This window comes from Sceloporus undulatus, chromosome 6, assembly GCF_019175285.1.
Source record: "Sceloporus undulatus isolate JIND9_A2432 ecotype Alabama chromosome 6, SceUnd_v1.1, whole genome shotgun sequence".
NCBI lineage: Eukaryota > Metazoa > Chordata > Lepidosauria > Squamata > Phrynosomatidae > Sceloporus > Sceloporus undulatus.
Genome location: NC_056527.1, coordinates 129832619 through 129848702, shown reverse-complemented (window position 1 = coordinate 129848702; position 16084 = coordinate 129832619). Strand labels below are relative to the sequence as shown.

At 39.7% G+C, this 16084-nt stretch overlaps 1 protein-coding gene across 5 annotated transcripts; it reads left to right on the top strand.

The window, feature by feature from the left end:
• Positions 1-17: 17 nt before the first annotated feature.
• CCDC15 (coiled-coil domain containing 15) lies at positions 18-14845 on the top strand. Of its 5 annotated transcripts, none has more exons than XM_042477651.1 (11): positions 18-174; positions 1894-1996; positions 2315-2464; positions 3128-3313; positions 4285-4401; positions 5503-5652; positions 7497-7601; positions 9013-9116; positions 11856-12071; positions 13194-13342; positions 14092-14845. In XM_042477651.1, the coding sequence occupies exons 2-11, from the start codon at positions 1943-1945 to the stop codon at positions 14208-14210; spliced, it is 1350 nt and encodes a 449-aa protein (XP_042333585.1). In that variant the 5' UTR covers positions 18-174; positions 1894-1942; the 3' UTR covers positions 14211-14845. The 5 variants fall into 5 exon arrangements, with proteins under 5 accessions (XP_042333585.1, XP_042333581.1, XP_042333583.1 ...); XM_042477647.1 differs by having other exon boundaries at positions 1894-2128; XM_042477649.1 differs by having other exon boundaries at positions 21-174; positions 1897-2128.
• The last annotated feature ends 1239 nt before the right edge of the window (positions 14846-16084 follow it).

Sequence of the window (16084 nt, the reverse complement as noted above, 5' to 3'; positions counted from 1 at the left end):
CGGAAGCAGCGCGAGATTTCAAAGCGGCCGTTGGGCGCGGGATGGAACGCGGGCGCAAAAGGGGACTCTCAGTGAGGCGGTCAGGCGGCTGCTTCCGGTGAGGGAAGCGTTTCTGTCGGGGGCGGGGCCTGAAGCGGTTGCCATGGCGCTGCTCACTTCCTGCGCCAGGCGTCGGTAAGGAGGCTGCCGTGGTTGCCATGGCCACAGCGTCGCGGGAGGGTGGGGTTTGAGGAAGGGTCTCAAGGCAGAGAGGGCTCCTCTCAGAGAAAGGTAACCCTTCCCCAGAGAGCCATGGCCAAGAAAACTCGGCTCAGGGTCGGAAATGACGTAGGCTGCATCCACACTGGAGGAATGACCCGGTTTGGCACCGCTTTAACTCTTTGTCTGGCTCTTTGCTATGGAATTCTGGGAGCTGGAGTTTGTTCTTGGGCCCAGCTCTGACCCTAAGCCAGACCCACCACAAGGGTTTTCTTGGCAAGACTTGTTCTGGAAGGACTTGCCATTGCCTTCTTTTCAGGCTGAGAGAGTGTGACTTGGCGAAGGGTCTGGAAACCATAGAGCCCTATGAGGAGAGACTCAGGGAGCTGAGGGTGTTTAGCCTGGAGAAGAGAAGGTTAAGAGGTGATATGATGATAGCCCTGTTTAAATACTTGAAGGGATGCCATATTGAGGGGGGAGCAAGCTTGTTTTCTGCTGCTCCAGAGAACAAAACCCAGAACAATGGATGCAAAAGAGATTCCAGTTCAATATTAGGAGGAACTTTCCTGAGAGTAAGGGCTGTTCGACAGTGGAACATATTCCCTCAATGGAGAGTAGTGGAGTCTCCTTCCTTGGAGGTCTTTAAGCAGAGGCTGGATGGCCTTCTGTCAATGGGGATGCTTTGATGGAGAGTTCCTGCATGGCAGAAGGGGGTTGGGCTGGATCAGGGCCCTTTTGGGGGTCTCTTCCTCTCTACGATTCTATGACTTGCCCATGGTCTCCCATTGGGTTGGAGCAGAAACTGTATAGGGATGTTGATTCTGAAGGAGGATTGTGTGGAGAGCGCTGCCTCTCCTTGCTCCTCTTTGGGTTATTTCAGGCGCAAGCAACGTTTCCCATCAGAACTGTTTTGGGGCCCTGAGCAGGAGCCAAGGAAGCAGCAGCCTCCTCTTTTGAGTTACATCTTTAGTCCTTTGGTCAGTTGCAGCTCCTCTGCCAAGCAGGAGTGGCCACTTCAAGAGACAAACTCAGGTTGTGAACCCATCACCTCCAGCAGTCCTTTTTTCCTTTTGGCTCTCTTCTTCAGCCTGATGGACTTGACCGGAATACAGTTGAATGAGAGTGGCAAAGTCCCAATGGATCTGGCCTATTAGGAAGGCTGCTGGTCTTCCCTTCTCGCCTTCTCTCTCAGCCTGGCTGAATGGTGAGAGGGCTCCCCTGTGGGTTGGGCAGCAGGTGGGAAAGGCTCCCGACAAGACAGCCATAACTAATGATTCAACTAAATTTAGAGGAAAACATGTTAGGAATAGGGTTTATTGTTTAAGAGAAAAAGGGGTGGGAGAATAGACTTTATACACATGTGGTGGTTTAAGCGCTGGATTATGACTCTGGATGGAAACCCATGAATTGAAGACATGGGATAGACAGCGTCTATTAGTTAGTTAGTTACTTTGCAAAGCAAGTGGAAACCCATACCAGCAACTAAACATTTCAAAACAAGGCTAATCAAACCAGTCATCAAATAGATACACACGGAAAAGGCATATGCCTCATAATGGCAAACATCACAATAATGATCACGATCAGATCTGTTCCATGATCATCTATCTCCCTGTATTCCTTATGCTTCTGCTAAAGAAGAGAGAAATAAAAGGAGGTCACTTCTGCTTCTCCTTTTCTTGTCCTGTATTTCAGCAGAGGCTCCTTCCAGAAGCCCCAGGCTTGAAGCTTACCTGTTGCAGAGATGTTGCCACCCAAGAAGGAGCTGCAACCACAATGCCTTCAGAGAACAGCAAAGGTGAAAAGAGGATCTCAGTTGTCAGCAGTAAACTGGAATGTGTTAGCAGAGAGGACCCAGCATGTGGTTCCTGTTGGAGCTTGGGTTGAGAGTACCCAAGAATACGCAGAGCAGGAAGAGAGCCCAGTTTTTGTGAGTACTAAGGAGAAAATGTTTGCCTGTTGAAATGTTTCTGCTCTCGTCAAAATTTCAGTAACACATTAGCGGGCTTTCTACCGAGCCATCTAATTGTTTTGGCCAGGAATTGGTTAACATGTGTATTGTCGATCATCTATCTCTTCTATTCTGAACAGTCGAATCTTTCTTCTTCTTTTTTAGTCCACAGCAGCTCGAATTGAGAAAGAATACAAAGAACAACTAAAAGAAAAAGAGCGGAGCCTAAAACGTTTTCAAGAAGAAGTGAAACACAGGGTGAACCAACGTGTTAAACTGAGGAGAAAACAGCAGCTGCAGAAGTCCTACGAAGCCGTAAGGCAATGTTTTTGAATATCTGGCTCCACCGCTTGTAAATACTGTATACAGATGGCAATCCCTGTCTTACTCTGTTCCTCAACCTCCATTTTTCAACCCCCAGTGCAAAGCTTTCTATGGCCCCATACAGACAGGCCAAATTAAAGCTGCTTCGGGTCACTTTGGAGATATGATGTTTAAATGACACACACATCTGAAGAGGTCAGTAGCTTCACCAAACCTGCGCTCCACTCCTTAGAACTGGACCGTGGCTTTGGCATGGCTTCTGGACTCTTTGGACACATGCATCATTTAAACATCATACCTCCAAAGTGACCCGAAGCAGCTTTATTTTGGCCGGTCTGTACAGGCCCTATGAGAACATTTTAGGCTATTCTCACTGCAGCCTGAGAAATATTTTTCTGGTAAGTTCACTTCTGTTTTCACATCTCACTCTTCTCACCTGATAGGAAAACAATTTGTTATTAGTACTACTAGCATCCACTGTAAATAAGATGTTTTGTGCTTTATTGGGCAAACTGCCTGTATCTCTTAAAATAAAATTGACCTCAAAAGGTGCATTTCATTGTCTTGGACCAAAACCACTTAATTGTTCTTTCTTCCATTGAACTAGGCTTGGATGTGACTGTTTCTTCTTATGACCCTTTTCTTGTTCTACAGGCTCTAAAAGAAAGCTCTGTGGCAATAGGATTTTCAGATTCTGCATTGCAGTTGACACCCAAGAAAAGCACATGTTTGTACAGATGCAGCACTGATTCTTCCATCTGTAAGTCTGGTAGCAAACTCATCTCTGGGGAAGAACCTACATTCATGATAGAATGGGGAGAAAAAGCACAAGCCAAAACGGTGAGTGTTTTTCTCTGCAATAGTATGATTTTGAACATCTATTCTTAACTGTCAACAGCATCATATTTCCTTCTGTTGGAGCTCAGTTCCTTATGCTTAGCATCTGAGAAAGAGAGCAGTCATTTTTACTAATGCTAAACTGATACATTAATTTTAATCTCTTGTTGGGCAAGAAATTCTAAGGAGTTATGGAGTAGAAGAAGAAATCCAAGCATGGTACGGAAGTGGTTTTATTGGATTTGGCTTTTGTGATTTCAGGGTCATGCTATCAAACATTAACAAGAAATGAAAATTCAACAGGAAATGAGCAGAACCTATTGCACTTGCCCAGGTGTTTTTCCTTCTTCATGCATATTGGCCCATGTTGTCCATCCATATGAATACGTGTGTGTTATTTGCCACTGAACAGTGGGTTTACCATTGCTTTCTATAGTATATTTTCATGGGCTAGCAAGTTCTTTTGCCAGACAAAGGGCTGTTGGAAAAGGAACATGGATTCTTTAGCTGAGGGACTGAAACAATTAGGAAGTTCTTGCTTGATGACTTCTTGAGCTCTGGTGGAACATTTTAAAGCTGGCTTCTCTACCAAACCTTATTTTTAAGCAGATGTGGCATAGTGGTTTGCGTGTTGGACTGACTCTGGAGGCCAGGGTTCTAATCCCTGCTGAGCCATGAAACCCACTGGGTAACCTTGGGCAAGTCACACTCTCTCAGCCTCAGAGGGTGGCAATGGCAAACTTTGAGTGTTGGGATTTTTTTAAAGTAGATTAATAACAATTTTAGCATTGCTTTCTTTGACTTTCCTGAAAACCAAATACTCAATCTGTGTTAACCAGTTAGCAAAACTGTCCCCCAAAAATCAATATTTCTTTTATCTCTTTCTTGAGAAGGTGAAAGTCAAAGGACAATCAAACACCACCCCATTCTTAAAGCTCAACTCTTTGTCTTGCCCTTTATATATCTTTCCAAAGGTAAAGAAGACAGTACAACAGGCTGTCCGTCACAGACTGGCTTCACGGAAATCTGCGTCAGGTGATGCTCCTCCAGAGCTTCCAGGAGGTGCTTGGAAGAGTTGTACAGATAAAAAGGTGATGATAATGAACAATATTCTTCATTTCTTAGATCAGGAGAAAGTCAAATGAAAACCATCTCAGGCCCTAGTCCTTATTGTTTATATTAAAAGCATCAGTTTTTATTCAAGTATTTTTATTTTAGTTGTAAGTTATCTTGAAAGAACTCTAATCTTGCAGGCTGGGCTATGAATAACTGTAACAAATAAAGAATAGTATTCTGCCGGATAGTCCCAACTTGAGTAGACCAATTGAATAGTGGCTATATGGTGAACAGTGGGAAATTGCATTGATTCAGTGGTTCTAAATTAGTCAAGGTTAGCAGTAAAATCCACCCCAATAGTTTTTATACATTGTGGTTGCAGCCCTCCTTTCCTCAGCAGTAGCTGCCTAGAGCATGATGTGAGGCTTTAAATTCTTCCCAACAAGTGTATGTGAATTTTGACAAAATACGACTTTTCACACAGTCGACTTAAATTATTTCTGATATGTATGTCACCTTATCTCCTCCTATTAGGTTATTGCTTGAAGCGATGAGAGCATTATCTCATGATAGCTTACCTGTATTTTTACAACGTGACATAACCAGGTGAAAGTTACAATTGTTATAATGAGAACCTGCCTTTATCATCCTCGTTTTTAAACTGAAGGTGCAGTTGGATTTTGCAATGCCATGGTGCAATTTGGATTGTCCTGTCGGGATAGAGAATAGATTTAAGGCACCATATTGAGAAAAAAAGGCTTTTACTCCTGTTAGAAATATCTGTTGGTTTGTAAAGGTTGTTTGTTTTCAGATTTGAGAAGATGGAACATTGTTAAGGGAAGGAGTTAGTTCTTCATTTCTTTGTGTATATCTTTTTTCTCATGTACCCCACTTCATGGAGATTTGGGGATGACTTAACTTACAGACGTGTTATCATGCTATATCCCAAAACAAAGGCAAGATTCAAATTCTGTCACCTGTTCAACTTGTCTTCATATTGATTTAGCATATTTATATATCGCATTTTGACACATTTTAAGCTATTTATTTACTTTAACTTAACTTACACTTCATTTTCAGTAGAGTGGACTTACATGGTACATAGTCTTTGGAAATAATACCTGTATCTGTCTTAGATGCCAGGATCTTGCAATACAACTTCAGTAAATGCAGAAAAGGGTGTGGATGAAGATTTTCCTCTTGTAGGATGCCATGATCTTCCCACAGAACTGCAAAATCAAGAACATCAAGGAAAGGACCTGAATTATATTATAGAGTTTAAAAAAGTAAGACTCCCCCTGTTATACTTGGGTCTAGCTGGGCTAATGTGTTTCTGGCTTAACAGCAGATAATATCTGTTCCCAACTAATGGGTTTTTGGCACACTAGCTTACTCTTCTTATGGGTTCTTTTTTAAAAAAATAAATTTTATTAAATTTCATAAAATACAATAATTTCAACAAACATAAAGTGACTTACATTAACATGTAATAACAAAGACAGAACAATTAACACATAATTCAGAAAACGTAACACAAAGTCCCGAAACACACAGGCCAAATAAGGTGGTTTTTGGATGCTTTGGGGCTTGGCATTTAGATTATGAACACCCCCAAAGTGACCGGAAGCCACGCCAAACATGTGCCAAGCCAGGAAAAGCTGGCCTAAAAAGGAATCAATTTAGAACGACTCCTGGCCACAGTGGCTTGGGACTGTGGTGGCGGACCACTTTAGGAGTGGGCTGTGCGGTTTCTGTGGTTCTGGCATGATCAGAGCCAGAGCTGCCTCTGGCTGTTCCTGGGCTGTGTGCCTTGGCCCATGATGCATTCCCATCCTCTGATTTTTTGTTATTATCAAATATTTATAGTCCTTTTACAAACTAATAAATAAAGTAGTATTCTTCTACTGCTTTTAAACTTATAATATCTGCTTATAAAACTAATAAATTATTATGCTCCTTAATTATTCCATTATAGTTAGAGAGAGAGAGAGAGAGAGTGTGTGTGTGTGTGTGTGTGTTAACATAAAAATATTTATTACCTTATTCCTGTTTTACCAGTTGAGTCTTCTCACGGGTTCTATACTATTAACTCAGGGGACAAATAAGTAATAAACAGTGATAAACAGACCCCTGGCAGAAGCAGGTTTTTTCCTGCTCCTTTTCTGGCTGAGTTTGGACTGCCCTAAGCATGGCTTCAGGGTGGTTTGGGGGTGTGCATTGTATAAACGCCAAGCCCCCAATACAGCCCGAAGCTGGTGCTTTTTACCCGTGTGTTTCAGGCCTTAGGCACATGGGATAATAGAATCATAGAATTGGAAGAGACCACAGGAGCATCCAGTCCAACCCCCTTCCATGCAGGAACTCGCAGTCAAAGTACCAACAACAGATGGCCATCCAGCCTCTGTTTAAAACCCTCCAAAGAAGAACACTCCACCACTCTCAGAGGAAGTGTATTCCACTGTCGAACAGCTGTTACTGTTAAGAAATTCTCCCTAGTATTGAGATAGAATCTCTTTTCCTGTAGTTAGAAACTGATTTAGGTGTATCCTTGAAGTATGGAAACAGTGATTTAATCCCTTCATCCCACTTTTTATTTTGGTCTCTATTTTTGCTAAGCTTATATCACATTCCCATGAAAAGGAATAACCATGTCTGCACCTGCTTGAACATCAGTTGTTTCCACTGTGTCCAAATAAATAAAGTTATGATATTATACAGAACATGGAATTGAATTGTGACAAAATTAAGCAGTTGTAAGTTCCTTTAATTTAAGTAGGAGAGTTGAGAAAATTCATAGATCCATGGAAGTCAGTGGAGTATGAAACTGTTTAAATTTGGCTGAATCATATCTGTAATATCCACACAAAGTATGCAATGTTTCATAATATGCAATATTAAAAAATGTTTAAATACAAAAACAAAGAAGAAAGCCATTTTCCAAGCTAGTGCTCTCTTGGATCTCTTAGGCCCGTTATAGGCCCGTTATATAACGCGCCTTCGACTGTGCTCCCCATTAACTCATCTTGGCTAGGATGATAGGTGTTATTGTCCAGCACAGATGGAGAGCACCTAGTTATGTTAAAGGTTCAATAGAAGTCAAATTCTGAAACTTCTTTTTTACTGTTTTCAGGTTAATAGTGAGATATTAAAAGGAACTTTCTCAGCATCTGGTACTGAGAATTGGGCTCCCCAGATACTTTGGCCTGGAAGAGAGATAGAAGAGTCAAAGAAGGAGGTATGCACCCTTAGGTTAACTGACAGTGATGTTATGGCTAGATGTGCAATTCTGTCTTGCCGCTTATTTTTTAAAGATGTTGAAAAGTGAGCTCTGGTGATGCTGTGGTTAAATGCTCATACTGTATGCCACAAGGTCGATCCCAGGGGCTCCAAGGTCTACTCAGCCTTGCATCCTTCTGTAGGTCACTAAAATGAGTACCCAGCTTGTTGCAGGCAATTGGCTTACACATTGTAAACTGCTTAGGGAGTGCTTAGTTCACTGAGAAGCAGTATAGAAATGTACCTGCTATTGCTGAAAGGCAATTGTATGTATGTATAACTACACCTATGTGTATTACGCTGAGAGCCAGAGTAGCATGGTGGTTTGAGTGTTGGACTACAACTCTCAATAGGAGGGTCTGAATCCCAGCTCAGCCATGGCAATGGCAAACCTTGTTTGAACAAATCTTGTCAAGAAAACCTCATGCTAGGCTCACCATAAATCGGAAATGCCTACGTCTTTAGAAAAGTAGTAGCAAACTGTGAAATGGTGCTGTGTAACATCTGAATTGTGATATTGAACAGTGCTAGTTCCCAGTTTAATTCAACGTTGTAAATAAATGCACAATGGTGCATTTCTAGTTTTGGACTTGAGGGCACAAGTTTAAGAACAAACTAGAATGTTTAGCTTTCGTAAATGGAAGTTGAGCAAAATGACCAGCAGAGGGAAACCTGGTTCTGAAGGCATTTGTTCCTTCTAAGTGAACTCCTACAATAAATTGTAATGACATAATTCCAGTTGCAGTGTGCAAAAAATACATAACCATTTTTGTTGAGTTCTAGAAGTGTGTTTGCATTGAATAACACTGAAAAACAGCACTAGCAAGTTTTCATTAAATCATAAGATAGTGTGGTATGATTTGCAGGAGGAATGAAAGGAAGCTCTTTCCTAGTTGACATTTTAGACTCTTTGGGACTTAGACCAGTAACAAAATCTTCTGTTCTAAGTGATTCTGGATTGATTAATCTCTTTAAAATGTTAATTTGAAGAAATTACTTTTCTGCCACCAGAACAATTAAGAAAATGGAGTTCAGGCCAGAGGCTCTCAGGGAAACAAAAGGATAAAGGGTACGAGGGGAGTAGCAAAATGAGCAGATCCATCAGTCATTAAGTCTTCACTGATATAACTGTTTCATGTTTAGATGGAATGACCACTGAGGCCATGTGTTCAGGGAAAGGAAGAGCCAAATAGTGGTTGGTTTAAGTGGAAGAGTCAGGGGAAAGAACTTGGCTGTAATGACCTCCATCGTTGCTGCAGCCATGTGGAATAAGTGCTGACAGATGCTGGGTAGCATTTGAATGCTGATAATTTACAGTTGTGGTTCTATGTTTTACCAAACATTGGTTTGAAACATCTTTTTTCCTGTAGCGTCAAAGTCAGTATCTGAGATACAGAAGACTCTTCATGGATATTGAAAGAGAACAAGTAAAGGAGCAACAAAGACAGAAGGAATGCCAAAGGAAAATGGACAAGTACGTGTTCAATGTATTCTATCCCTTTGCCCTTAATTTATTAGGGATGTATTTGTGATCATGTTAACAGTGTAGAAACTGAAAATTGTAGGAAATATGTTTTTGCTATAATAAGGAAAAAACATGTAACTGATTTTTAAAAGTGTGCAGTTTAATGGAAGCTCTTCAGGGCAATGGCCTGTTATTTCAGTCCACCTGCTCAACTATAATCTTTATACTTCTGCCTTGCTGTCTCTTGCCTGTGATCACGTTCATACATAAGAACAAGTGAGGGGATTGCAAGTCATTTCACCATGCATTTTAATGCCATTGTAACTTTTTATATTTTTATTTTCAAGCAGATCTAGTCTTCAAAGGCAGTTTATTTTATTGGCTGTATTTAAAAAAAAATAAAATTACAAAAAACACACTTGAGTACAAAAGCTAATTGCACTCAAACAGCTGTAATTTCTCAACAACACAGATTTTTCCTCTCATAATAGGTGCTTGTTTACCAGGATTTGTTCCAATTTGGGAATGAGCCAATCTTCTACAGTTAGTTCTTAAGTACCAAGTTAACCTGGCCTTGCTCCCACAGACTTGTACTAGTGAAAACTTTATGGTGCTGTAGTAAAGTCTGTACAAATATTGAATTTCAAGGAGATTGTTAGAGGGGGAAAAGAGAGCTACCAAGTGGATGTCACCTTTCTTTGGCAGTAAGGCTTTGTTAAGCAAATATTTTTCCCTTTTTAAAAACTCTTGTACTTTTCCTCTCAGTTCGTCTCAGAAAGTTGGCAGTAGTTATAAGCTGGTTTTGCACTTCATAGGAAGGAGATGAGCTCCATCTCATCCAGCAATCCTATATCACAAGACTGACAACTTCATAGAAGGCTTGAGAGCAACAGCCTTCTTCTAGCAACTTATATTTGGAGGTGTGCTGCTTCTGCATACGGAGGTTTCATTTAAGTCTCACAGCTAATAGCTTTTATAATATACCTGTCCTCCATGAGTTTTTCTAATTCTTGCTTGGAAACAGTTAGAAAGCAATTTAAATTAGCAGCATATAATACCTGGAACACCATCACAGGGGAGTTTAGGTTAACACCTTTATTTGGTGTTATCCTGCTCATTTCTTGTTTTTTTATAGAAAGCTTGTGTTTTTATGTTTCTTAGATCTATATTTTTCTGCTTTTGTAAGACTCCCCCCTTTCTTGAATTTTTATTTTAAAAAAGAACAGCATCACATTTCAACCAAAACAAAAAAAACACAATAAACCCAGAAGAATGTTGTGGCATTATTTTGCTGTATCCAGTATGCAATTCATTCTAGTTTACCATGGCCCAAATACCCAAAAGGCCCCATCACCCATCTTATCTTGGAAGCGAAACAGGGTCAGCCCTTGTTAGTGGTTGGATGGGAGATGGTCAATTAATACCAGGTCTTGTAGGCTATATTTCAGAGGAAGGAACTGGCAAAACCACCTCTAAGTAGTGGTTTTACCTCTGAGTAGTGGTCTTATTTTCCTAAGAAAATGCTATGAAATTCATAGGGTCATCTTAAGTCAACAAAGGCACATACACACATAGTTTATCAATTTTTTTCCCCAAATTGATTCTTCTCTAGATCTTGTTCTCAGTACAAATATATTTTATCTATTGGGGGGGGGGGGGGATCTCACCCTGTTATTTCTGCATTTGCATTTAAAATGGGTACTTTATTGTCCGAAATTTGTCATCCTTCCTATTTTCTCTTATTGATTTAACAGTAAATGTTAGCTTGATAGAGCTGTTTTTCATGAGTTTTTTCTGTTTCTTTCTTGGAAACAATCAAAAAGCTATTTAAATTAGTAGCGCGTAATATGTGGAACCACCCTGACAAGGGAGTTTAGGTTAACAGCCTTTAATGGTGTTATCTTTTCTAGGAAGCTTTTCTTTTTCATAGAGTCCTAGAGTTGGAAGAGACCACAAGAACCATCCAGTCATACTTCTTAGATATTTTTTTCCACTTTCACATAGCTTTCTTGATTGTTGTATTTTATGGTTTCCTACTCTTCCTTCTTTTTATTATTATACATTTTAAAATGTTACATTCATCTTAGTGAGAGTTTAATAACTGTTAGCTGGGGCAAAAATCTGCAGAGTTGAACAGATAATACTCAGACTGTGCTGTTCCTGACAATTCAGAAATATTAGCTTAGTCCTCTAAGGTATGTTATCTCCATACATTGAAGCATGTGCTGTGTGTGAAGTGAAGGGAGGGGTGCTGAGAGTGTAGAAGTTAACTGGCTGAGATTGAACCAAGGACTTCTACCTCACAGTAGCTACCACCTTACAGCAGCCTTGGTCTTCATGTTTCTTTTGGAGTAACACTTTTATAGGTGAGGTGAGAAGATTTTTATCTTTTTTATTAATAGGCTTTTATCTATACCTTGTAAGCTGGCTTGGATTCTTTGCCAGGAGAAAAAACAAGATATAAATTTAAACCAATAAATGAAAAATAATCACTGCAATGTGCTATATAGTACATAGTATTAAAATGCCAGGAGATATGCAGAGGTGGGCTTTTAAAGTGATGCTGTGTTTACTAGCCTCTACCATGCTGAAACCACAAGAATGCCCTTTGGACCACTGTTTACTGTTGTCAGTTTATTTCACAGGGTACTTAACAGCAGAACTGAGAGTGGAATCGTAGTCAGCTTCTAATTCCTGAATCCAGTGGCTTTTTTGAAGGACTGAATAAAATTCTTCTTCTGCCTGCAGAATTAAGAGAGAAAAAGAGCAACAACGCCATATAGAGGAACAAAGGATCATGGAGAAGTACCATGCAAAGGAACAGGGGATACAGGAAAGGCTCTCCCAGGAAGATGCTAACTCCAAGGGAAAAGCTTGTGAAAAACTGGAACATCTTAAACTAGAGGATTCAAAAGATAGGGAAAAGGTAGTGGAAAAACATCAGCGAAATAAGGAATATGCACGGTAAGCTGAAATATTTGACGGGGACTTTCTTTATGTTCAAAAATGCCTGGTATAGGAATTAAGATCACATGTTATAAGTTCTGCTGGGTCTGATCAATGTGCATCTATTCCAGCTTCTTGTTACTACAGTGGCCAACTGTATGTTTTGGTGTAAATCACCAGCGTGGCAATAGCTTTTCCTTTATTTTTCATAGACGTTTCGTAGACATACATATCTCTGTAAGAGACACTGCACTGACAGGAAGCACCACTAGCAAAAGTGCCTGCACTTCAGCAGGCCACATTTCTTCATGATAGCTATTAGTCCACCTCAGTACTTAAGAGGAAGCACCTCTTCCTGTAAATTGTGGGGAGTGGGGCTCCCCTTCATTCCACCAGAAAAACAGATTATGTAGAATGAGAGGGCCTTCTCCACATTGGCACTGTTGTCATGAATGTCTTCCTCTTAGAGGTCCAGTTGGCATTATTGCCCCCATTTCATCACCAAGTTAGAATTCATCTGTTTATCCAAGCTTTTGAAGACCAATGATTATTGGCCTATTGGATTGTGGGTATTGTTTGGTTTACTTGTTCCTTGGTTTTTTATTGTTGTTTTTTTAAATAACTGATACGGCAGATTGCCTTTTGCATATCTTGGTCTTCTGTTATATGAACACCCACTGAAGATAATGGTGTGCATCTCACAAACTAGCTTTTAGGTCACAGTAGAGAAAAAGCTATCCAAGAATAGGGTTGTCCTCTTCTTTCACTTAAGCAAGGCAAGACATCATGTGGCCTTTTTCATTAGACCCCTAGCTCCTCCATGCAGTTCTTTTGCCTTGCCTTTGCCCAGAACAGGTTGTATCAGAGCCCTGTTTGTTTTTTGACTGCTTAACTTTCATATTTTTCTCTCTATATATATTTCTTCCTTTTTCTACTCACCAGATTTACTGGCGCTCTCGAGGAATGTATTTGAGAACATCTTAAGAGCACCAGATTTTTCTAAATTGCAACAGTGCTCCTTATTTGTTGTATTTACTAACAAGTCATGAGTCAGCCGTAAAACCTATTCTGATGTTGTAACTCACCTTTAACAGGGATACTAAAGTGAATTTGAGTGTGTACATGTGTTTTGTTTTTCAGATATGCAGAAGCACTGCGAGCCCAGATGCGGGAGAAAATCAAAATGTATAATATCAATTTGCCTCCATTGTGCTTTTGTGGGTCAGATTTCTGGGACTCTCATCCAGATAGTTGTGCCAACAACTGTGTATTCTATAAAAACCATAAAGGTAACTTAATTGGCCTTTTGAAGTCTATATTACTCCCTTCTTGCTAATCGCAATTGATCATTTCTTATGTGGATTATTTTTAAAATATATTATTATTTACTCTATTGACAAGTGTTCCACAAATTCTTGATATGATTGTTATGTCTTAATCCAGTGTCATCATCTGTCTTCCAAGGATCTATTACTTTAAATTGAAAATTTCCTATTCTACAAAGGCTGCAGAGTTTAACTTTTTTAAAAGCAAGTGGTGGACTTAATATCTTTAATTTTTCTTGAAACAATAGAATGAATGAAGGATATCTTCAAGTAGCAAGGATTAGGTTTTCTATCATTTCAAGACATTTGAGACTTTGAGACAAATGTTGGTCCATCTGAAAACATTCAAGTTATGTGAGCAGTTTTTTTTAAAATTGCCACTCAAATAGCTTGTTATTGAAACACATGACTGGACAAATCCTAAATCTACAAACATGCATTATAGACATATATTCTTTTACAGAAATTGTTTGCTGGCATTTCTCATTGAAAACATGGTGCAGTGGTTGCTATATTTCAGAAACAGATTCCAGATTCTCTTACTGAATCTGTGGCTTATGCTAATGACAGTGGGAGAAAAAATATTTTGTTCTTGTACACATCATTTCAGGAACCTCATGATATATTTCCATTCCTTGTATATTCCCCCCTCCATGCTCTAGTAATCGCCTAATGCTCTTTCATAGCCTAATGCTATTTCATTATTTTTTCAGCTTATGCCCAGGCGCTGCAATCTGTCATCTCATCTTGTAATGTTCTTGATGGTGGTTCAAACACAAGACTTGCTGTCCATACTTTTGCTACCGTACATGCTCATTCAAAGAATTCCTGAAAGAGAACTTGGGAATTTTTGAAATGGTTAACAGAATCTCCAGATTGTTGGATTGTATCAAAGCCTTCCCTCCACCAAGGACTGTAAACCTAACTTGTGAAATATTGGTTGTGAAGAAATGTTCTGTAAAAAGGTGATCACCAGTAGGACAGCATTATTGCGGACAAAGAAAGCTGGTGCTTAAAAAGGCAGGATTGGTGAAGTACTCACATGAAAGGAACTTAAGTGAAAGTATGAGCCATAAAACATTGCTAGGTAAGAACTAGTAAATACAAAAAAGTGGGTGCTATACGGGATTTTGTTCTGTTTGACTAACTAGACAACTCATAATGTGGAAATATGAAGTATAGAAACAGGTTCTTCAGATGATAACATTTTTCTTCCCATTATTGCAATATGAACCCATATTTTGGGCTGGAATGCTTCTGAACACTTCTTCCGAGAGAGAAACTTTAAAGTGAAGGTTTGGATCGCTTTTGGCAAAGGAAATTGCTATGAGATACCAAAGTCCTCTAATGCACAGCTTTTTCAACTGTATTTTATAGTTACAACCACACTGTTTTGGGTAACATGCAGGAAGATTGTTCTTTGTTGTTGATCCATTCTAATAAAGATGTTTTATATTTTTGTGTCAACTATCCCTTTCTGTCTTTGCTGTGTTTTGGCACAGCCACAAATGAACCCTGGTTGCAATTGGAGGATATGCTTGCTTCTGTTATATCTAATCACTTACAACAAGGGTGGCATACAAGCATGTCATGGTAGCAGAATGTAACTTTTGCACATATAAATAACAGTGTTCCTACTGAAGATAACAACCATAGTCTTCCATCATGCTTTCACATGTATAAAAATGGTGCCTATTTGGAATGTGTCATTCTCAATAACTTTGGGTTGGCTCTAACACAGAGTGGAATCTTAGATTATGCTTTAACGTAAGTGTGGGAAAAGTAGCATTCCCAAGGGTTCCTGGGAGGTGACAAGAACAATGATGTTGAAGGAAGGCTAAGTTCATGGCATAGAGACTGAAAAGACTTAGTAAGGTGGCATAACATTCGCATTGCTGTGTTTAGGATGGAGGTATATGGAAAGTTTATGTTACAGTGTGTGGGATTTATGGCTCAAGTATGTTTTCTAAGAAATGGGCCTCTCCCCTCCCTTAGGTTGCCTGAGATAACCTTGCTGGGTGGAGACCAGACCCGCCTGTATTTTTCCTCATCTCTGTAGATAGTCACTTGATTTGCCATGCAGTAATATTGGCCAAAGTTAGACCTTAATCTGTTAATAAAAACTATTTGCACTTGTTCAGTAATAGGAGTGTCCAACAAGAATAAGTCCAGTTTCTTCTTTTGGGGGCAAAGGTGTCTTTCTCATTACATGTCCTATAGTTTTGTTAGAATTACCCAATCTTTCATATTTATTGTATGACACATCTTTGGATATAAGGCAGAATGGAAATATTTCAACAAATGAAGTACAGAGGATTATGGTCTTTCAAAAAGTTTGGTCCTAAATCATAGAGGGATTAAAGATCATCACCAGCACTTTGAATTGCATCCAGAAACAGACTAGTACTCACTGAAGCTACATTCTCTCATCAGTCCTGGGTGATAGTATGGTGTTATTTAACCAGATAAAATCGAACACTTGGACAACTTCAACAGGAAAGAAGAAACCCTCAAAGTAAATAAAGTTTGGCTACCAGTCCTGAAGGACACCAAAACCAGGACTCAGCAAATGCAAATGAGAAACCACTCAGGATCAGAGGCTTTCCCAGCAAACAATGATCACCAATTAGCAGACACTAATCCTCCTTTGCATATCCTCCTAACCTGAGGAGGCCATCAACAACAGAACAATACACAAATTAACAT